The sequence below is a fragment of the Anolis carolinensis genome, chromosome 4 (assembly GCF_035594765.1).
Source record: "Anolis carolinensis isolate JA03-04 chromosome 4, rAnoCar3.1.pri, whole genome shotgun sequence".
NCBI classification, from domain to species: domain Eukaryota; kingdom Metazoa; phylum Chordata; class Lepidosauria; order Squamata; family Dactyloidae; genus Anolis; species Anolis carolinensis.
In genome coordinates, this window is record NC_085844.1 from 182,435,585 (window position 1) to 182,459,616 (window position 24,032).

Below are 24,032 nucleotides of genomic sequence, written 5' to 3' on the forward strand. Positions count from 1 at the left end.
GAACACCAAATCATCAGAGAATGAATCATGTAATATAAAACAAATATTCTTCTTTGAGGACATGTCTCCATCAAGGATGCATTACTATAAGGGACTATAGACAGTCAATAGTGGAGTCTTTAAAGTGTCCCTGCAATAAAACGGTTTTGATTTTTTTCAGCATCTGGAGTTTCCACCATCATTTGTTTCATGTTGTGGTGTTATCCACATTTTTGTCATTGTTTTTATCCCATCCTAGTACCACCTAATTCAACATATTTTATAATGGCTGCTGTCAAGCCAAATTCTAACATGCACAGTATGAAGTGAGGAGTTGAAATGGAGGACACATACCACATGGCCAGCCTTTTCTAGAAGCTCCTTGGTTTCCAGTATAGCTCTTTTCATGGAAGGGGTTGGCATAAGAAATGAATCGGTGACATAGTATCCTATTCGGAGGGGATGAGAGCTAGAGTACACCTGGAGCCACGAGGGAAGGGAAGAAAAGAATTTCAAAGTGATCAGAACACATACAAATCCTATTGGAATCTGCACGGATCAGCCAGCAGGCTGGGTGAGCATGGGTGAATCTACATTGCAAAATACTGCAGCTTGACTCACTTTTTATTTTAATTTATATCATAGTTTTCTTCCAAGCAGAATTCAAAGTGACAGACAAATATAAAACAGAACATCTGGAGCAACATGAAGTATATAATTTAAAGAGCGCTAAATCATCCATCAAATTAAATGCTTTTAACAGGTTGGATTAAAAAAATAATGTAAAAGTACATCTTAAAAACAGTACACCTGTTACATGGTCAATTAAGTCTGTTTAAACATGAAGATTTTTCCTTGCTGGCAAAAAAGCAGCAGAAAGGGTGGAAATTAAACCTCTGTTGTGACTGCGCCTTCGGGGATTATGGTTGATGGGGATGGAATTCGAAGAGGAAGAAAAAACCCTCGTGATGAGGGTTCACTGGAGGAGTTGCGCAGGAAGCGACTTAGAGAGCTATATGGGGGATCTTCTGAGGAAGATTCAGATGGGGAGATGGATGCTGAGGAACAGGTGGTGGCTGGGGAAGCGGGCACTGAATGGGCACAGCCACCGGAGATGTCTGGGGATTTGGGGCCTATGGATACTTCTGAACCTGGGGTTTCTGCAGGAGCTGATCCCAATTGGGATGCTTGGAGAAGGGAGGATGGTTCTTTAAGTGTTCATGGGGCTACGTGTGGGCAGGATGATTGGGACTCCGACGAATTGCTAGGTACTCCAGATCCACGAGCTCTAGCTGTGTGGAGTTCAGACTCTGAGTAGATTTGGGACACCTGGTGTTTGGGTGTGAGTGTTTGGTCACCCAGGAGGAAGGGGAATAAAATGGGAATGTTTGGCCACTGCACTTTGCGTGTGGCAAGGTGTTGCTGAGGCGCCATTTGGATCTCTGTGTTTCCATGAAGACTGGACTTGGACTATGATTTGAATCTGCTGATATCACCTAGCTTGGCTCTCGCTGTGTCTTATCGTGGACCTGTTTTGGATGACTGCACCCTCTTCGGACTTTGGATTGAATTTGACCTGGCTTCTGTCTACACCCTCTGACTGACGGCTACTCCCGGCTTCTGACTATTGGTTTGTCTTTCAGAATTTCTGCTGCCTCCTGACCTGACCTTGGATTCTTCTGATGACGGCTATTCATCATCCCTTTGAGGCTTTCGGCTTATCTGCACCGTGGAAGCAGCTTTATTGCTTTTCTAGTTTGTTTATTTTCCAGCAATTTATTTGTTTTCCAAAGCTGAATTGAAGCGTTATTTAGTTTTTTTATTGAATGCCAGCATGGGAAATTAGCGTGGCTCGTTTTTGAGTTATTATTGTCCAATCTACTCTCGAAACACTGAAAAGTGAAGTGTTTCAAGGATATTTCCTGTGTTTATGTTATTTTCTGGCTTATCTTCGGAATAAACTCTGTTTTGTATGTTAACTGGCGTCTGACTCTTGACAACCTCCCTTAAGGTGTTCCACAGCTCTCCACAAATAATAATAATAATAATAATAATAATAATAATAATAATAATAATAATTTATTTTTATGCACCGCTTCTATCTCCCCGAAAGGACTCGGGGCAGCTTACATGAGGCCAAGCCCGGATAAAAACAACAAACCAAAATAAAATAACATCAGAGACTACAAACACAAATATTAAAATATAACAGTCTAAACACAGTAAAAAGTTTAAAATTATAATCATTATAAGACATGGATTTGGGATCCAAGTGGAGGGGGTACAAAATGAGCTGGGCAAAGTGCAACAATTGAATATTGTATACATGAGGTAGATAATTAAGTGCTAGCATCAATGAGAGAGCAACTTGGGGTGGGGTGGACCCTGTGACTACAACAGACTAATAGGGCAAAATAAAGTAAAATAAATAAAATAAAATAAAATGATCACTTTTTCCTCATCCAAACAGAAGGCAACAAGAAATCAAGCAAGCATCTGCAGTGCTGAGCAATAATATTTGTTTTGTTCTCCAGTTATCGGTACATCAGTAAGAAAACAACGCTATTGCAAATGGCACAGCTATTGAAAGAGAAGGCAGAGAGATTTTTCAAACATTTCACTCCTTTCTCTATGATTTCTACTTTGAGTATGTACACAATCAAACGTCTCACCTGCTCATTGAAAGGAAGGGGAGGCACCTTGGGATCCAGGCGGAACATTTCCTCACACAGCAGAGATCTCAGACAAATAGCGAGGCTCTCAACATCCCTTGCCATAGGTCCTACACCTGCAACAACTAGGATCAAGAAAAGAATTGTAGTTTTCACAATCTGATCTTTCAGACTCAGGGAACATTTCTGGGAGAAGTAAGAAGTTATGTTTACAACAAGAATCAACAAAGCTTGGGGCTCAGAAAAGATTACTTTTTGATTACATCCTCCCAAACATTACTTTTTGACTATGGGCCCTTCCACACAGCCCTATATTCCAGAATATCAAGGCAGAAAATCACACATTACCTGACTATGGACTCAGATAACCCAGTTCAAAGCCAATATTGTGGATTTTTCTGCCTTGATATTCTGGGATATAGGGCTGTGTGGAAGGGCCCTACATTGCCCCAAATCATTTCTGAGGGACTGTGGTAGCTGCATTCTGAAAAATGTAACTTTAACAAGTCCTGATCTTAAAGCGTAAAACAACCTAAAGTGCCATTTCCTTCTTGGAAGAGCTGGGTGATGCTGGTACCTAAAAAGTAATTTTCTGAGATTCCCCACCCCCATATGTAGCAAATCAAAATGATTTCAAAAAGAGACAAATCATGTGTTTGTGAATCAGATATCTGAGACAACAACTTTCCTTGCAACCTAAAACTGCTCTATGTGAATGTCTCATATTCATTGTTGCTAGCAATTCAAAACTGAAATTTTTAAAACTTTTAAAATGTCTGTCAAGAATTAAATATTGCAAAGGAGATTATGGAAGAACCTTTGTGCACCCCAAAGGGATGTGAAAGATGCAATGCCCCCTCAGAGACTTTCTAACCCAGGCAAACTTTGACTCTCCAGGTGTTTTAGACTCCAACTCCCACAATTCCTAACATAAGGTAGGCTGTTAGGAATTGTGGGAGTTGAAGTTCAAAACACCTGTAGGGCCAGTGTTTGCCCATGCCTATTTTAACCCCTTACTGCCACAACTTTTTCATTTTTAAAAACCACTGCAGAATTACATATCAATATAACAGCACATTGTTTAGAAACCAAGCAAATCAAAAACACTACATTGAAAACTCATACCACCCTTTTGGAAACATGAACAAGGAGTGAGAGTATTGTGGTGGTGCTGGTAGGATGACGATATAGCCATTACTGTGTAGACCAGATAAGGCGTAAGACTTACACAATGCCAAATATCTATCAACTAATCTTTCCACTTTATTCAGACAAAATCACACACCTGATTTCTGCCCACCAAGGCTTCGTATAACTCCTCTTTTGCTGTAAAAAGATAACCAAAATAAGAATGGAAAGCAAAAACAATAGTTTTAAACAAAGCTTCACTACTTTCCTAATTGGGAAATCTTTCTCAGGTCCAAAAGCAGTTGCTGCTTCAAGCAACTAAGGATGCATCTAGACTCTAGTTTGACATCACTTTAACTGCCATGGCTCAATGCTATGGAATCACAAAAGTTGTAATTTGGTGAAGTATCAGTACTCATTGGCAAAGAAGACTAAAGAACTTGTAAAACTTCAAATCCCAGATTCCATCACATTGAGCCATGACAGTTAAAGTAGTGCCAAAGTGTGTTAATTCTGCAGTGCAGATGCACCCTTAGAGGTCCCCTCCACCACGTGGCAGAGAAGGTACTTTAAGGAACAACAGCCTGCTCAGGCCCCTTCCACACTGCTGAATAAAATCCCACGTTATCTGTTCTGAACTAGAATATATTGTCAGACATATTAAAAATTAACTAGGTATTTTAATTACAAAAATGTGATTTAAGCACTAGAAGGGTTAAATAAACCAGCATTGCCCTGAGGAGAGTGAGTACATCAAAGCCTGTTATAGTTAGTGGGCCAAAGCTAGTGTCGTCCTGAGGTGCGTGAGAGAAGCCTCACTATGAGGTAAGCCTCAGTGTGTGAGAAGGCCTGGTGTGAGAAGCTTCGGTGAGAGATGACCCAGTTGAAGGCCTCTTGTGTGAAGCTCCAGTGTGAAGGCTGCTGTGTGTAAAGCTACTGTGTGAAGCTACTGTATAACTTTGGTGTGAGAGGAGGCTCTGTGAAAGTGAAGCTGTTTATCTGCATGAAAAAGAAGTCCAGCATGGAAGCAAAGAAAGAAGTACAAAGAACTTTATTTGTATTGTGAAAACCTTGTTTTTGTAAATAGTGCAAACCATATTATTTTACTATAAAGAAAAGCCTCCTAAGGAAAAGATAACATTTGTCTGTGTGTTTTTGTTCTATTTATCACTTTGGGCTACTGGTGCTGGGTTACACTGCTGCTTTTTTTTTCCATGTCAGGAGCGACTTGAGAAACTGCAAGTCGCTTCTGATGTGAGAGAATTGGCCGTCTGCAAGGACGTTGCCCAGGACACACCCGGATATTTTGATGTTTTTATCATCCTTGTAGGAGCTGGAGTTGATAGAGGGAGCTCATCCGCGCTCTCCCCGGGTGGGATTCGAACCTGGCAGCTTTCAGATCAGCAACCCAATCTTCAAGTCACAAGGCTTTAATCCACTACGTCACCGGGGGCTCCCACTGCTGATAATAAGTTGCTATACATTTATGGGAAGGGTCTTTTGTTAATAAGCCCACTCGCCCAACAAGGGTTATGGGCCCAGTATAGCCCTGTCTAGACCAATACAGACCATTGTGAGGCGGAAGAAATATGGCTATAGCATTTCAAGCAAGTGGACCGCCTTTTGAAAGGTTGAATGCCAGCAATTATGCCACATTGTTATTTAAAATAAAAAAATGTACCTTATTCGGTCGCCTGTAGTTTTGAGTCCACAAATCCCACAGAAGCCAGATGGAATACGGATGCTGCCTCCTATATCTGTGCCGATGCCCAAGATTGATCCACCACTTTTAATAAGTGAGGCTTCTCCTCCTGAAGAACCACCTGGGGTTTTGGTGTGATCCAGAGGATGCACTGTCTGGCCAAATATTAAGTTGCTACAGTCAAAGCTGAAAATAAAGACAAGACAGCCAATAAAACAGACACAAATACCCCAAATCTTTCAAATAGAGGTCTGGAATACAATTTCAATCACACCCTGCCTTTAGCAACCCTGTCAATTGCTTGGGAAGAGAAATCTTTATTTCACTAAGGGACCACAGAAGCTCCAACTATGCAAAACCCTGCTTTCACTCTATTCCCCACGAGTGGGAGAGATTCCCCCATCTACCACAAACATTTGCCTGTCCAATTGGATAGTAAGGAGATGTTTTTCTATGCAGAAAGAGGCACAAAACGTCTGTAAATGGCCACTGAAATGAGCCCAGTTTGATATAAAAAGCACACCAGCTCCAAAATCTAAGGCTGTTCCCTGTCACTGCCTTGGGTCTTTCAAGGAGGTGTAATGCTCCAGGTCTTTTATTGAAACATGGCAAATACAGCCACAAGCTGGCTTTATTGCTGGGTATTGTAGGAGAGGGGAAAACAGCTATGGTGGTTGGGAAGCCAAAAGGAACCATTTTCAAACTTCTAGTTGAGCATGTAGAGTCTATCTCCTTTCTATCCTTTCGTACCACTAGAAAACAATAACTAGTCATTGTATTTCTTGAATGAGGTGTAGTAAGAATGGAGAGATGATTACCACAATAAAAATGGCTACTTTTTAAAATAAAAGCTGTGCATGCTCAAAGAAATTAAATATCACTGAAATATCACTTATAGTACAGTATAAATTGCTCCTTGGTAATATGGGAAGCATGCAGTTCTCCAATTTATTATTAGGTTGCTATTCTCATTAGTCTTCACTTCCTTCACCAATGGGGAGGGATCATGGGAGTTGTAATCTAGTTTCTCCCTCAATTTTCCATGAAGCATTATTTTTATTCCGAAGCTATTTTCAATATATTTTGGAACACAAGAGACTAATGGTCTAACAGCCAACAAGCTGATTTTGCAGAGCTAACAAAACCATTTTCCTTGCCCAACTGTCATACCACAATGTTAAGTGTTTTCATGCTTTTACACACTATAAAGATGGACTCTAGAAGCTCCACTGTCAGCCAGACAGGGGCCAGTTTCATGGCATCCAGTTTACATCTTTTGTGTTTTATCTCTCTGGGGACAATTGAAGCGTTGCTCTAGGCAGTTTTTGTAAATCTGCTGTGTATCTATAAACAAGGGCCTTCAAATAAGTTGCTAGATAGAAATTGGACAGAAATTATTCATAGTTAGTAAACAGAAAGTTCCATTCTACCAGTCATGTGAGGTCTGAAAATATCTAGTAAGTTTCTGAGTATCTATGTAGAAATCCATATATACCAGCAGTTAAAAGAAAGATTTACTTCATTAAAGACTGAGGGACATTGGTTTTTACAAATGGAATTGCTCCTTGATGTTTCAACACCTGGACTAAAACAGCATCTTCCGCTGCTGGATGATTGAGACGTTTCACAAAACCCAAAGTAGAGTCAAAGCCCTGGAAAAAAAACAAAAGGAGATTATTCATATGCCCTGCAGAAACTTTATGTATCATGCAACAATCCTGATCATAATATAACAGAACATCACAAGCAACAGACTAATCATAAATAACATGCATCTCCCACAATTTGTACACAAAATAGTTTCATTTCATTTTATATTCAGATCAGCGACATATGTAGGAATGTTTACCATGTGACATTCCTCCAGTTCACCAAAATTAGCCAAAAAGAGATTAACATCTTAAATGTTCTTGTGATTAATTATGTAAAAAAGATTGTCACATTGCTGATTACTTTCACTTACCATTTCAAACATATGAAGTAAAGGAAGGAAATGTATTTTTAAAATGCATTTCATCCTGATGCATCTATTTTATTTTTGTCATTTGTTTTGTTTGCCATACTTTTGAGTAAATCAAAATAATTTTGAATATGAACTGATTAATAATATTCTTGAAATACATGGACAATTGTATTCCAGTACTAAAGTTAAGCTCAACTGCATATGGCATGACTAAATTCTTGAAAATATATACTAGCAGGCTAATCAAGGAAACATTTTTGTTAACTGTCAATTCCACAACTGTACAATTTTTTTTCAAAGGTTTCCAGAATAGTGAGGCTTTGAATGATTTGACATGACAAGAGGACCCATCATAGGATGGGAAAAGGACTTTATGATGGAGTTCACCAAGCCATAGTTACATATTTCTCTGTTTCAGTCTATCAAAAAGATTGTTCAGCATATGAAATGGAATTTCATGAAATAAGAATGAAGAAAGGACATGGAGCTTGGGATATAGCATCTGAGAGGGACTGGAAATTACCATTTAGGGTCGTTTATAAGATCTCTTAACTAATCACATTTAGATGCTAGATTCCAAACCCCCTCGATAGTCACCTTGTCGTGGTGAGGGGGCTTGTGTGTTCCGATGAACCTGCGGGCACAACCACTGGAGTCATGCACTCCCAGAAGTGGCCGCAGGGGAGGTTCCAGACCAAGCACAATCCGAAGACCCAAAGACCTCAACGGCGGAGCAGGCGGAGGATAACATGGTACATGTTACAACGGCTGTGAAGGCAGAAGAAGGCTGCAACAGACTGAGAAGCCACTCTTGTTGTGTTAACCACACCACTGCTGGAACCTCACTCTGTGAAGACTGTGTGTTGACCAGCCGTGCACTGACCTCCACACATTTAAAAAAATCACGCATAGGCGTCTTCCAACAAAAATAAAAACAAACCTACAAAAGTCCCATAGCGATCAGCTAGTGGCAACGGGGCCAGGACTGTGAAATCTGGAAGCCCCTAGTCACAGACTGGCACATGGGCCCTTCCCCATGTGGGGTGAGCAGAGCGGATCCTAAAAAGGGCTGCTCAGTCATGGATACAGCTGACGGACTACTCAACTGCCTCGGTCCTTGAGGTAGAACGAATGAGTCCATATGGTGGATATGGACTCAGTCGTTCTACCTCAAGGACCGAGGCAGTTGAGGAGTCCGTCAGCTGTATCCATGACTGAGCAGCCCTTTTTAGGATCCGCTCTGCTCACCCCACATGGGGAAGGGGCTAGAAAAGGTGCCCTAAACATAGTCTGCCTCTCCTACCCTGACTGGACTGCCGCGTCCAGAGGGGTCACCACTCTGTGGCCAAAAAAGAGAAATGAACTTTGGAACATGGACACTCTTGGATAGCACAGACAGCGAACACCCCGAACGCAGGACTGCTATCATAGCAAGGGAGCTGGGACGCTTTAAGATCAACATAGCAGCCCTTCAGGAGACCCGGAGAGCAGGAGAGGGACAGCTGAAGGAAGAAAAAGGAGGCTACATCTTCTTCTGGAAGGGACTGCCTGAAGAAGAGCGAAGAATACACGGAGTTGGCTTTGCTATCAGAAATGACCTGGTGAAGCACCTGATTGAAGCATCCACTGGCATCAACGAACGACTCTCAACCCTCCGAATTAACCTTGCCAAAAACCAACAGGCAACCATCATATGCGCCTATGCACCAACTCTAGATGCTGACGAAGACATCAAGGAAAAATTTTATTGTCAGCTGGACACCATCCTATCGGAGATACCTAAGAAGGACAAAATCATCCTCCTGGGGGACTTTAATGCCAGAGTCGGACGGGACTCCGACCTGTGGCCAGGGATCATGGGAAAAGACGGGGTCGGAAACAGCAACTCGAATGGCATCTTGCTTCTCACCAAATGCGGAGAGCACAACCTTGTCATCACCAACACGCTCTTTTGCCAGAAAAACAAGCTCAAGACATCATGGAAGCACACCGGGTCAAAGCATTGCCACCTCTTGGACTATGTAATTACACGTGCCAGAGACCGCCGCGATGTGCTTCTCACAAGAGCCATGACAGGTGCTGATGACTGCTGGACAGACCACAGGTTAATCCGATCCACAATGGCTATCAAGATCGTCCACAAACGGCGACTCCAAGGAAGAAAAACAAGGCGTAAAATGAACACCCAAGCCCTTCAGGAGCCCTCCAAACGAGCCCTTCTCCAAACAACACTCAAAGATCATCCACCCACAGAACACCCCGAAAATGTTGAGGAACATTGGAACAAACTGAAGACCTCCATCATCACAGCCTGCGAAGAAACCATTGGATACCAAACTAAGAAACATCCAGACTGGTTTGACGATAAGGACAAAGAGATCCAACAGCTAATTGATAACAAAAGGAAAGCCTTCCAAACATGGCAGAGAGACACCAACTGTGCTGCCAAGAAAAAGTTCTATGCCAGTGCAAAAGCTGAGGTCCAAAGAAGGACCAGAGAACTCAAGAACATCTGGTGGACAAAGAAGGCTGAAGAAATCCAACACTTTGCAGATACCCATGATGCTCAGGGATTTTTCAAAGCCACAAAGATCATTTACGGACCAAGAAACCATGGCATACAGCCTCTATGCTCATCAGATGAAACCAAAATTCTGAAGGACAAAACATCAATTGCACTACATTGGAAAGAGCACTACCAGAACCTGCTGAATCGCAGCTGCAATGTGGCTGAAGAGACCCTCTCACAAATCCCGCAACAACAAACCAGGGATGAGCTTGCAGCACTGCCTAGTTTGGAAGAAGTTAGCAATGCCATCAGCCAACAAAAAAAACAACAAAGCCAGCGGACCTGATGGGACCCCTGCTGAAATGTTCAAAACGGGTGGACCTGAACTGATACAACAACTCCACCAGCTGATTGAAAAGGTGTGGGTGACCGAGAAAATCCCAGCAGACTTCAAGGATGCCACCATCATTACCCTTTTCAAGAAAGGGGGCAGAACAGACTGCGGGAACTATCGTGGTATCTCCCTTCTAACCTCCGCTGGGGAAATCCTCGCAAGGATTCCTTGCAAACCGCCTTCTCCCTGTTTCAGAAGACACCCTCCCAGAATCCCAGAACGGCTTCCATCCCTCCAGAGGAACAGTGGACATGATCTTCACTGTACGACAGCTCCAAGAAAAATGCAGGGAACAAAACCAACCTCTGTACATGGCATTCATTGACCTTGCAAAGGCATTCGACACAGTGAATCGCAGCGCTCTCTGGACCATCCTCCAAAAAATCGGGTGCCCTGACAAATTTGTGAACATCCTGCGGCTCCTCCATGATGACATGATGGCAACAGTCTTGGACAGCAACAGCTCCCAAAGTGACCCATTTAAGGTGAAATCAGGTGTCAAGCAGGGATGTGTTATTGCCCCCCCCCTTATTTTCCATCTTCATCGCTATGATACTTCACCTTGTTGATGGGAAGCTTCCCACCGGTGTGGAAATCATCTATCCGACAGATGGCAAGCTATTTAACCTCAGAAGACTGCGAGCCAAAACCAAGGTCACCACAACATCTGTTATAGAACTCCAATATGCCGATGACAACGTAGTCTGTGCACACTCAGAAGAAGACCTACAAGCCACTCTAAACACATTCACAGAAGAATACGAGAAGCTTGGCCTCTCATTGAACATCGAGAAAACCAAAGTGCTCTTCCAACAGGCACCAGCTAATCCCTCTGCGATGCCAGGAATACAGCTTAATGGTGTAACATTAGAAAACATTGACCATTTCCGCTACCTTGGCAGCCACCTCTCCACAAAAGTCAACATTGACACTGAAATACAACACCGCCTGAGCTCTGCGAGTGCAGCATTTTTCAGAATGAAGCAGAGAGTGTTTGATGACCGGGACATCCGTAGAAAGACCAAGGTGCTTGTTTATAAAGCCATTGTCCTCCCAACCCTGCTCTACGCCTGTGAAACGTGGACAGTAGACAGACATCACACCAAACTCCTGGAGCGTTTCCATCAGCGTTGCCTCAGAAAAATCCTGCAAATCTCTTGGGAAGACAGGCGGACAAATGTCAGCGTGCTGGAAGAAGCGAAGACCACCAGCATTGAAGCGATGCTCCTACGCCATCAACTCCGCTGGACTGGCCACGTTGTCCGAATGCCCGATCACCGTCTCCCAAAGCAGTTGCTCTACTCCGAACTCAAGAATGGGAAACGTAATATTGGTGGGCAGGAAAAGAGATTTAAAGATGGGCTTAAAGCCAACCTTAAAAACTGTGGCATAGACACTGAGAACTGGGAAGCCCTGGCCCTTGAGTGCTCTAATTGGAGGTCAGCTGTGACCAGCAGTGCTGCGGAGTTCGAAGAGGCACGAATGGAGAGCTTAAAGGAGAAACATGCCAAGAGGAAGGAGTGTCAAGCCAACCCTGAACAGGACCACCTTCCACCTGGAAACCGATGTCCTCATTGCAGGAGAACATGCAGATCAAGAATAGGTCTCTTCAGCCACCTGCGGACACACCCCCAAGACCCTATAACTGGAGGACCATCACCCTCGGCCTACGAGGGATCGCCTAAGTAAAGTAAGTAAGTAAGTAAGCTAGATTCCAAGCTCCACAACTATCCTTCATGCTTTTATGGTTTTAACCTGGATTGGTTTAATATTAATGTTGTTTAATACAATTTTAATATTTGTATACTTGTATATTTTAAGTTGTATTGAAATGCTTTTAGTTGTGAGCCGCTTTGAGTCTCTGCATGGAGAGAGAAAGTGGGATATAAATAATAAATAATAATAATAATAATAATAATAATAATAATAATAATAATAATAATAAAGTGGACAGTGTCATACTATAATGCCAATCCCACCCACTTCTATTGGTTTTTCTTGGGAAAGCATTCTTGTCCCAAGTTTTGGGCAATATATTTTAAAATAGACACCCCATACTAAAATTTGCTCAAGACACCTGCTCAGTGCCCATAAAACATTTAAACTCCATGCCCAATTTATGCTTTGTCACATGAATGCCAAGCAACCTGCCCATGGTCCATCCTGGCTGTACCTTGCAGTCAATTGAGTCCTTTATACTGACAGGAACCCCATAAAGCAAACCCTTATTTCCTTGACTTTTCACTTGCAGAAGTTGTGATTCACTGTCTTCAAGATAATCAGTCAAACAGTTGACATCCTTAGTGACTTTCAAAGCCTATGGAAAGCAAGAGAAGGCAGCCAGTTAAGCAAGACAGCTGTAGTGGAAATATCACAGAAGACAAATGTATATAGAGGAAATAGTACAGTGTCACAGTTGTGTTATGTATTTCCTACAAATACCTTAAGGCAGTGATTCTCAGCCTGTGGGTCCCCAGGTGTTTTGGCCTACAATTCCCAGAAATCCCAGCCAGTTTACCAGCTGTTGAGATTTCTGGAAGTTGAAGGTCAAAACATCTGGGGACCCACAGGTTGAGAACCACTGCCTTATGGGTAAAAAGTTTATTTATGATCTATATTTGCCAAGTATGTAACTTTGAATCAAATTTAACTGGGAACAAATGGCCTTGAGATGTGGGATGCCTTGACCTGGACAGGTTCCTCCTGATGATCAAATTGATCATTATTCACCAGATTGGGTGATCTGGCCAGTGTCTATTGTTTAATGCAGTGGTTCTCAACCTGGGGTCCCCATTTGTTTTTGGCCTTCAACTCCCAGAAATCCTAACAGGTGGTAAATTGGCTGGGATTTCTAGGAGTTGCAGGCCAAAAACATCTGGGGACATAGGTTGAGAACCACTGTTTTAATGGTTAACTCCAGAAGCGACTTGTAGTTTCTCAAGTCACTCCTGAAACACAAAAAATAGTTTAGTTAGCCCATTATTCACCTGATTGGGTGACCTGGCCAGTATCCACTTGTTCATAGCTGGGCAGTGTTTACTTGTTTAATAGTTCAGATAGACCTGAGTTTCTCAAACTGTGCTCCTCCAGATGTTTTGGACTTCAGCTCCCACAACTCCTAACAGCTGGCAAACTGGCTGGGATTTCTGGGATCTGAAGTCCAAAACACGTGGAGGAGTACAGTTTGAGAAACACTGAGGCAAACCATCATTTCCCTGATTGAGTAGCCTAGCTAGTGTCTACTTGTTTAATGTTTTGTGTAGCCCAATTAAAGACATACAGTAGGATTAAAGCAAAGTACTTAGGCAACTGAGATGCTTATATAAGTCAAGAGAAGTTAGATTTAAGTTGAATTTCACTACCGACTGAGGTCGGGGATATAGGATTTGCCATTGGGGCATCTCTGGCTGTCATTCTCAGCGTTCCCAACAGACTAATTGAGACAGATTTGCTAGGTTTGTATGCATTCTTTGATGTCTTGCCTGTTTTTCAATAAAATCTTGTATCACTTGGGTGTTCATTGTCTTTGAATCTCAAAAGAACCCTTTACCTTTGGCAAAACAACAGCTGCCTCAAACAGCAGATTGGGGAGGCAAATACCAACAGTGACTTGTTGCCGGACAGAGCTGTATATGACCCTCCCTAAGCTAGTTTGCTAGGAAGTAGGATTTGACTGGCACTCCACTTGGATTCTGTTCATATCATAGTGAGTAGGGGAAGATATCACCTTATCCTTTGCCTCAAAGATCAAAAATGATTTGACTGAGCCCTGAGATACATTAATTGTAAGCCATAGCACAAACTTATGGCACTATATAAATATACAGTACAGATACCATCTCAAAATAACCATTTTAAGGGCATTCCCCCTGGATTAATGTGGATGTTCTTTGTTCCACAACATTGACAGGGTTCACACTGGCTATCATTGGCCTTTCTCACATACTTCACCTTACTTGTTCGGTTGTTCAGAAGCCATCCCTCACCTTGTCCATGTAAGTATAGAGAACACTTTCAGGCAAAAGTAAACCATCCCTGAGTTTCCTACAGAGTTCAGGCAGGCTCAAAGACAAGATTGATTCTGGTCGGTGGCTTGGATTCTGAATGAGAAAAGGAAATTATCCATGCATTAACTATAGCTCCCAATGATCAAAACACTCTGCCCAGCCTGGCTGTTTATACCATATAATCCACCCACACAAGCACCATGTGTCTATGTTTCTTTTGAGAGAGCAGAGCAGAGGACCCAGAATTAGCCAATGTTGTTGCATAAACTGATTCAAGGATGTTTGATCTGCATCTGAAGAGTCTGGCCTTGGATTTCATTTCTCACTGGTCGCCCTTAAAACCTACTTGTCAGCCACAAAATGAGAACAAGAACAGCCTGTTTTGGAAGAGCCCTTGGGAAGTTACATAAAACAAAATTATTCAAGATAACAATCTTATATTTCAGGTTGCCACACTATTTTGAAATAAAACGTATAACTAAGCACAAACACATATAACTGGAAACATGCACAATCTTTCTCTTTTTTAGCTCAGAGCATTGAACCATGTTAAAGCGGTGTCAAACTGCATGAATTCTACAGTGTAGATGCACCCCTGGATAAAGTATTCTCAACCTGTATTGTTAACTGGAGCCAGTTTGACAACTGACTTGAAGAAATAATAGTTGGTTACTAAGTCCAGCCATCCATAATTTAATGAAGGAGCTTCTGGTGGCGCAATGGATTAAACCCTTGTGTCAGCAAGGCTGCTGACTGACAGGTTGGCAGTTTGAATCCTGAGCTTCCATCTGTCAGCTCCAGCTCCCCTTATGGATCATCCTTGTGGGACATGAAAGGCTCCCACAAGGATGATAAAACATCAACATCCGGGCATCCCCTGGGCAACGTCCTTGCAGACGGCCAATTCTCTCACACCAGAAGCAACTTGCAGTTTCTCAAGTCGCTTCTGACATGAAAAAAATTAATGAAACCTCTAAAATATTCACATATTCAAAACAACTGAAAACGATTTCAGTTCATTTGATTGCAGATGCCGTTTGGTTACAAAAAGTCATTCTGCTTCTTCAATAATGAAATCATCTCATCACATGAAGAATTATTTTATTCTGTTCTTTTGTTTGCATCCATCCGCCAATAAATATCTCCAGACTCTTAATAGTATTATAGAAATGTGTGTGCATCACAACATGCTGTGTATGTCCTGGTGCTGCTCTGCTCCAATGACCACAAATATGGACTTTCTTCTAACAGCCACATCTAAAAATCATTACAGGAGTACAGTATAGCTGTATCACAATTAGTGGTTACTGAATGTTAGATCCAGACCTACAGCACTAGGTTCAAAGTCTCTTTTGCCAGGAAGCTGGTTTCGTCATAGGGCAGCATCAGGTCTATTGGTTTGAAGTTACAGAATGATAGATTTCAACTGAACTGCAGAAGGAACCTCTTGACAGGAAGAGTGTGTCTACACTGCAGAATGAATACAGTTTGAAACCACTTTGACTGGTACAACTCAATGCTATGGAATCGTTGATTATTTATTTATTTATTTACCATACTTGTATCCCGCCTTTCTCAACCCCGAAGGGGATAAAAGGCAGCCTTACAAAGGCAACAATTCAATGAATAAACAAAAACATTAAAACCAAACAATGAAAACATATTATTAAAACAAGAATTAAAATCATATAATCCAGGTTGCAGTTTGTGGAGACACAAGCCCTTTTTGTCCCTGGAGGCTAAAGACTTTGGGTGTATCTACACTATAGAATGAATGCAGTTTGATGCCACTTTATTTTTGTTATGGCTAATTGCTGTGGAATCATAGGAGTTGCAGTTTGATGGGAAACCAGCACTATTTGGCTGAGAAGGCAAAAGACCTTCAAAAAACACAACTCCCATGATCACAAAGCATTGAGCCAAGGTAGATGGAAGTGGTTTCAAACTCTGTTAATTCTGCAGTGTAGATGTACCCTTTGGAAAACTGCAACTGCAAGAATTCTATAGCATGGAGCCATGGCAATTAAAGTGCTGTCAAACTGTATCGATTCCACAGTGTAGATGCACCATAAAAGTTTGGCAGTGGACTCAACTGGCTAGGGAGATGGTGGGGTTTCCTTTTGTGGGTATCTAAAAGGCAGATTGCCATAAGCATTTGTGGGGGGAAAACACTTCAGGCAGCATCTTTAAAGTGCAAGGATAACAATATGAATTGGTTCAATTTCATTTTAACAGGCTTAATTCTGACTCAACAATAGGTTTAGGATTGCAGTGCACAAGTTGCATGCCAGCAGGTGCCTTTTCCATTCCAAAGGAAGGGGAACAGAGATTTCTATACCATTAGATTATGTAACACAATTTTGCTCCTGGGTGATAAAAGCCATTTCCTAACTGGTTCTATCATAAAAACATGGGGAAAGTTTATTAAACTGCAAAAACTTTGTTTTGGGAGGACATCCTGCAGCACATTTTGCTATAGTTTTTCAATGAATATCTCATAGAGTCTCAATCAATTCAACATAGTTTGTGGAAGCCACGAAAATGAAGTTTCTGCAGGATAATAACTACTGTACTTTCAAAGTAAGTTCCACACATTTAAACAGGAAATAACACTTTCAAACTAGGAACATAGTTCTTTTCAAATTTTGTAACATAGTGTTATGGTCCCACTTGAATTTCCTGGGCTGCCTCCCATGGAATCATCTTTGAGAGCTCTTGGAGAAAGGGACAAGTCTCAGCAGATTGGAGGAGGGCAAATGTCATCCCTACCTTCAAGAAGGGAAAAAAGGTCAACCTAAAGAATTACCGTTCGGTCAGCCTCACGTCGATACTGGGCAAGATTCTAGAAAAGATAATTATGGAAGTGGTCTGCAAACACTTAGAAAGGAATGCGGTAATTGCTAATAGTAAACATGGATTTTTCAAAAACAAGTAATTCCAGACTTATCTCATCTCTCTCTCTCTTTTTTTAACAGAATTACAAGCTGGGTAGATGCAGGGAATGCCATGGATGTAGCCTATCTGGATTTCAGTAAGGCCTTCGGCAAGGTCCCCCATGACCTTCTGGCAAAAAAGCTAGTCAAATGTGGGCTAGGCAAAACTACGGTTAGGTGGATCTCTAATTGGCTAAGTGAACGAACCCAAAGGGTGCTCACCATCCTGGAAAGAAGTGACAAGTGGAGCGCCGCAGGGTTCCGTCCTGGACCCGGTTCTGTTCAACATTTTTATTAACGACTTAGACAAAGGGTTAGAAGGCACGATCATCAAGTTTGCAGACACCAAACTGGTAGGGATAGCTAATACTCCAGTAGACAGGAGCAGAATTCAAAACGATCTTAACAGATTAGAGAGATGGGCTGAAACTAACAAAATGAAGTTCAACAGGGACAAATGCAAGATACAGAATGAGGGACACCTGGCTCAACAGCAGTACGAGTGAAAAAGACCTTGGAGTCCTTGTGGACAATAAGTTAAACCTGAGCCAACAATGTGATGCGGCAGCAAAAAAAGCCAATGGGATTTTGGCCTGCATCAATAGGAGTCTAGTGTCTAGATCCAGGGAAGTCATGCCCCCCTCTATTCTGCTGGAATCACACTGTGTCCAATTCTCGGCATCGCAATTGAAAGGAGATGTTGACAAGCTGAAATGTGTCCAGAGGAGGGCGACTAAAATGATTAAGGGTCTGGAGAACAAGCCCTATGAAGAGCGTCTTAAAGAGCTGAGCATGTTTAGCCTGCAGAAGAGAAGGCTGAAATGAGACATGATTTATAAGGGGAAGTCATAGGAAGGAGGGAGCAAGCTTGTTTTCTGCTGCCCTGGAGATGCGGAACAAGGGCTTCAAACTGCAGGAAAGGAGATTCCACCTGCACATCAAGAAGAACTTCCTCACTGTGAGAGATGTTCAGCAGTGGAACTCTCTGCCCTGAGTGTGGTGGGGACTCCTTCTTTGGAGGCTTTTAAACAGAGGCTGGATGGCCATCTGTCGGGGTGCTTTGAATGTGATTTTCCTGCTTCTTGGCAGGAGGATGGACCGGATGGCCCACGAGGTCTTTTCCAACGCTATGATTCTATGAATCCTGAGGTTTGTCCTTAGGTAATGCACTAGAACTAGCTGAAGCTGCATTCAACAGTGTTAGAATAAATGCAGTTTGACACCCTTTGAACTGCCAGGGATAAATGCTATAGAATCCTGAGAGTTGCAGCTTTGCAAGGGCTGTAGCCATCTCTGCCAAAGAATCGCTCCCACGATCCCACACCATTGCGCTGTAGTCATTCAAATGGAGTAGTCCGCTCTCCCCACCTGCTCCGTGAACCTCCGCGCCGCCGCCCCCATCCGCTCCAGGGCGCGCTCCCGCTTCTGCTGGGCCTCCTCGATCTTCCTGCGGATCTTCCGCCGCCGCTGCCATCTCAGCCAGAGGAGCGTGGCGGCCGAGCAGCAGAGCAGAGCCGAGAGAAGGCCGACACTCATCCTGCTCTCCCGGCTTCCCTCTCCTTCCTCCCAGGAGGGCCTTCCCCTTTAAGAGCAGGCCGAGGGGCGGCGCAATTGAACCACCCAGTTGCCTTCCGGCGTCCGTATCCCAGTGGCGGAGGGTGAACCTCGTGCTGCAGAATTCATGCGGGGAGTTCTCCTTTAGCGAGGCACCCGCTCTTTGGCAGAAAAGGCTAAAGACCTTGTAAAACTACAGTTCCCATGATCCCATAGCCTTGAGTCATGGTAATTAAAGTGGTGTCAAGCTGCATTGATACTACAATGAAGATGCACCATGAATGATGATGCACTACAACAGGCATGGGCAAACTTTGGCCCTCCAGGTGTTTTGGACTCCAACTCCCACAATTCCTAACAGCGTAGCCAGGGCTCAATGCTATGAAATCCCAGGAGTTGTAAGTTTATAAGATCTTCTTTGCCAAAGTGCTGGAGCCCTGCAAACCACAACTTCCAAGATTCCATAGCACAGGGCCATGAAAGTTAAAGCTTTAATTCTACGGTGAAGATGCACTCCTAGTTCCTGAAAACTTGTTTGAGGAAATTATTGTTATGTAATTATTCCCAATTATTGCTATTTATATATTGTGAAGAAATTAGTTATATACCTTATAGAAAAGTATTACACTTCAATGTAATTTTCTACTTTTTAAAAGACTGCTGAAAAAAGTTTGATTTTGAAAATATGTATTATGGAGGTAAAGACATAATGTTGTTAGATGCACCCCAGCGCAGGTTGCTATAAGGATTACGAACCTAGATTCTCATCATTCCTCAGTCCCAAATTATGTTTTGCTTGCATGCATGCAGACACAGGTCTAGTCATACACGCACACAGTCAATAAGCCAACAAAAGAGATTCAATTAAACTTAATGTGTTAAGCAATCACTTCTTGGAACTGAAAAAGCTGCCCAGTTTCACAACCACACCAAGCTTCTGGGAGCTTACAGATAGCTCCTCACTCTCCACAAAAACAGCTGTTTTCCAGCTCTTAGAAAAGGGAAACTTAGAACCGCAAAATACTATTTATGCCAAAACGAAGAATGTGGTGCATTTCCAGAAGTAGAAGCCTTCTTATTGCACATACAACCTACTCAGAATTCTCCAAATAGCTTCAAGGTAGCTTCCTTTATTCCTAAGCAATCCTGAAGCAGGATTAGCAGTGGCCGTCCCATTTTCAAGCCATGGACAAGAGTGGAGGCTTACTCTTCAACACAGTCAATAAACAAGCCTGGTTCTTATAGGGAAAAATCTTTATCTTGCAGGCTTCCAAAGATACTGGGACTTGGAAGAGTATTAGGGGTTTCAAATCACAGGTAAAATTCTACATTAGGGAAAACTATCCTCATGTAAAGAGCAGTTCTGCAGCTGGATATGCTTCCTCGGAGTGTGGTGGAGGCTCCTTCTCTGGAGGCTTTAAAGCAGAGGCTGAATGGCCATATGTCGGGAGTGCTTTGATTGTGTGTTCCTGCAGGGCAGGGAGTTATATTGGATGGCCTCTTCCAAGGATTCTATTTTTTTATCATGTCAGAAGCGACTTGAGAACATACTGCAAGTCGCTTCTGGTGTGAGAGAATTGGCCGTCTACAGAGATGTTGCCCAGGGGATGCCCGGATGTGTTACCTTCCTGCTGGGAGGCTTCTCTCATGTCCCTGCAAGCTAGATCTGACAAACAGGAGCTCACCCCATCTCGCAGATTTGAACCGGCAACCTTCAGGTTACCAAGCCAACCTTCAGGTCAGCAGTCCAGCCAGCACAAGAGTTTAACCCACTGCATCACCGCAGCTCCTATTCTATGACCCTGTCCTACACAATTTTTTTTTAATTTAAAGACCAACCCATTTGGAATGGACGCAGAGAATACGTCCCATAGAACAGATAGAAAATATGACTTCACTGTGTAATATTGAGAAGTGCCAGGGATGCAGTGGGTGCTATAACAAAGCAAAACAAAACAAATGAGTGCCACTTTCATTTAATAAATGCTTATAGAATCATAGACTTGGAAGAGACTACAAGAGCCATCCAGTTCAATCGCTTGCCATACCTAGTTATCTGAACTATATTCTCCCATGAGTCCCTTTATCCTTTAAGATCTTCTGGACAGGCCTTTCTTTCTCTCCCACCACTTCCATAGGTTCATGTTTGGGAACGTGGTAGAATGCCTTATTGATGGCTGTGTTTAAACCAGTGGTTCTTAACCTGAGGTCCCCAGATGTTTTGGCTTTCAACTCCCAGAAATCCTAACAGCTGGTAAACTGACTAGAATTTCTGGTAGTTGTAGGCCAAAACACCTGGGGACCTACGGGTTGAGAACCACTGTTCTAGACTCTGGGAGTCACTTCCTATACCTATGAGTTAGACTGTTGCCTTTCCTATGGTTCTTTCACAGGCAGGTAAAGACTGTTTTGTTTCGAGGACTTCCGGTTTGGCGAGATGGCGGCAGGGCGGACTTCTTGAGGGCTCCCGAGAAGCCAGCCGAGCGGAGCGACCGGGTAGAGCGCAGAGCTCCCTCCCCCCAACGGATCGAGTTTGGGGGGACAGCCAAACCCGTAGGGCACCAACCGACGGTCTTGAGGACCTCCATCCCTCAAGGGTGGGGGTCAGGAGAGACCCGGACTGGTAGCCCGCAGGGTGAGCGGGTCGTAGCGAGGCGACCGGACCAAGCGCCCGGATCACTGCCGAAACTCGCCCGATTTTAACAGTGCTAACAGGACACCAGAAAAGGTACGAAAGAAAATCCTAATCTATATTGGACTAAATACTTCACTAATACTTCAGTATTACATGTATATTTAGCATCTTGAAGAACTGGGAACCTAGAAAGTTAACCCAGAACTTAAAAGGGTCTCGTATATTGGATAAATTTCTACCCACGAATAAAGGGACACACAATATTTCAATATAAGAAAATCGGAAAGACTCAAATTTTAAATCGCCCTTGCTAGGATTTGTAAAGAAAAGCGAGACATTGAAATTAAGAGGTTTAAAAACTAAAAGAATTTAAAATAATCTGATCTGACCTTGGGACAATATTGTTATGACTACGCCGGCAAACCCAGTCTAAACAATCTGATAACGAAGAGGAGACACCAGCGGAAAGAACAAAGAAAAACCGGAACGGAAAGGAGATAGCTGCCCACGAACCATAGAGCAGCAGGAGGACTGGGTAGAGCAAGCAGTAGACAAAGAAGAGGAAATGACGAGGGGAGTGAAGGAGACTATAGATCGAGAAAAGTAAGGAACCCGAGAGCATAGACTGAGTTAAGGAAAAAAGAAAAGAAAAGAAATTGAAAGGGCGGCCCCGCGTAGGGGCCCACTGATAAAGAGAGCGACAAATAAAAGGGCAAAAGGGCGATCGTGGCTACGACAGAGGAGGGGTGAAGAGGTGAGAAAAGAGGTTAGGAAAAGAAGAAGTGAGAGTCATAGGAGACGGAGGAGGCACGATGGAGAAGAAATAAAGGAGCCACAGACAGCTGGGGAAAGACAACACTCAGTAGACAACGGACCATAGACCCAGGCAAAAAGAAGAAAGAGAAGGGGAAGAAGAGAAGAAAGGGGGAGAAGAGAGGGGGAAGAAGGGGAGAGAGAGAAGGGAAAGAGAAGAAGGGAAAGGAAGGGGAAAAAGACAAGAGGAAGGAAGGAAGAGGAAGAAGGGAGAAGGAGGGAAGAGAGAAAGGGGAAAGGAAAAGAAAGAGAAGGTCCGAAGGAAACCTAGCCTATAGACAGGTAGATTGGAGACGAAGAAGGACAGATAGACGGAAGAAGAAAGAAGGGAAGGGAAAAGGAAAAAGAGAAAAAAAGACAAACAAAGTAAAGTACGAGGATAGGAGGAACAGGGGGATAAAGTAAAGAAAATCCCCCCTCCCTCCTCTTTTTTTCTCTCTCTCTTTCTGGTTGGTGGGGAGATAAATAGATAGAAAGGAAGGGAGAAGGGAACGAGAGAAAAAAATAAAACTAGGAAAGAATGGCAACTTAGAATTAAGATGGATAAAGACAAAGACAAAGATAAAGGAATGCAAAGGAGAGGTTCACTTGGGGAAGATATAAGCCTAAGAGACATTATGAAGGAAATGAGGGAAGTCATGAAGGAGGTCCAGAAAGTGGCCGAGAAACAAGACGCATACCAAAAAATGTTCCAAGACCAAATGTTAAGCATGAAGAATGAAATTACAGAAGAACTGGGGGACATGAAGAAAGATATTAATAATCTAAAACAGGAAATTCAAGAAATAAAGCAAGACAAAATAAAACAAGAGAAATCCCAGATAAAAATCCAGACAAAAGTAGAGAACCTAGAACTTAAAAATCAAAAACTAGAACAGAAACAAGAATTGATGGAACAGAAAAATCTAGAATCCCAGCTGAGATTTAGAAACATAGAAGAAGAGAGTAGGGAGAATCTAAGAGAAATAATAATTAACTTATCATCGAATTTAACGCAAACTACCTACGAAAATATGGATCAGGAGATCGACAGAGTATACAGAATATCAACAAACTATGCAAGAAGAAATAAGGCCCCAAGAGACGTGATTGTCCATTTCTCAAAAAAAAAGAATTCGGGACAACATCCTAAGGGAGAACAACAAGAAACCAATATATTACAAAGGAAAAAAAATAGCTATTCTCAAAGAATTCCTACCATCAACTCTAATCAAAAGAAGAAAATATACGTTTTTAACAGAAGAATTAAAAAAGAGACAAATTAAATTCAGGTGGGAGCAACCAGAAGGAATTATGACGACCTATAAAGAAGAGAGACTGTGGATCACTACCGAAGAAAAGGCCAAGGACTTTTATAGAAATCTGAAGAAAGACGACAAAACTAACTTCCAAAGAAATAAAAAGAAGGAAACAAAGGACAGGACTGACAAGAAGAGACTTAGAGAAGAATCTCAGGACATAGAGAATATCAAAGGAGATACAAGCTCCGCGATTTTAGACGAGATTGAAGAGGTAGAGGAAGAAGGACAGGAGGAACTGGAAAACGATAAAGATGGGAAGATCGATAAGATGTTACTCGAACAACATTAACGGACTGAATTCACCAAAGAGGAAAAAAGTCTTCAACAACATCAGAACAGGACTCTACGACATTGTGGCCCTACAAGAAACCCACATTGCACAGAAGCATGTAACATATTTGACACAAAAACACTTAGGTAAGGAGTTTTACTCCTCGTCTAT

The 24,032-nt window shown here is 42.6% G+C and overlaps 1 protein-coding gene across 1 annotated transcript in view; it reads right to left on the bottom strand.

Annotated features, from left to right (window-relative positions):
• LOC100555796 (fatty-acid amide hydrolase 1) overlaps nucleotides 1-18,985 on the bottom strand; it is a 30,761-nt gene extending 11,776 nt beyond the window's left edge. Inside the window, exons 1-8 of the mRNA XM_008109551.3 lie at nucleotides 18,656-18,985; nucleotides 14,334-14,447; nucleotides 12,521-12,664; nucleotides 7,000-7,133; nucleotides 5,461-5,667; nucleotides 3,937-3,977; nucleotides 2,652-2,776; nucleotides 334-459 (exon numbers count right to left, since the gene is read on the bottom strand). Of these exons, the coding sequence (XP_008107758.1) occupies nucleotides 334-459; nucleotides 2,652-2,776; nucleotides 3,937-3,977; nucleotides 5,461-5,667; nucleotides 7,000-7,133; nucleotides 12,521-12,664; nucleotides 14,334-14,447; nucleotides 18,656-18,823 (1,059 nt within the window). The 5' untranslated portion in view covers nucleotides 18,824-18,985. The remainder of the gene's footprint in view (nucleotides 1-333; nucleotides 460-2,651; nucleotides 2,777-3,936; nucleotides 3,978-5,460; nucleotides 5,668-6,999; nucleotides 7,134-12,520; nucleotides 12,665-14,333; nucleotides 14,448-18,655) is intronic.
• Between the last annotated feature and the right edge of the window lie 5,047 nt (nucleotides 18,986-24,032).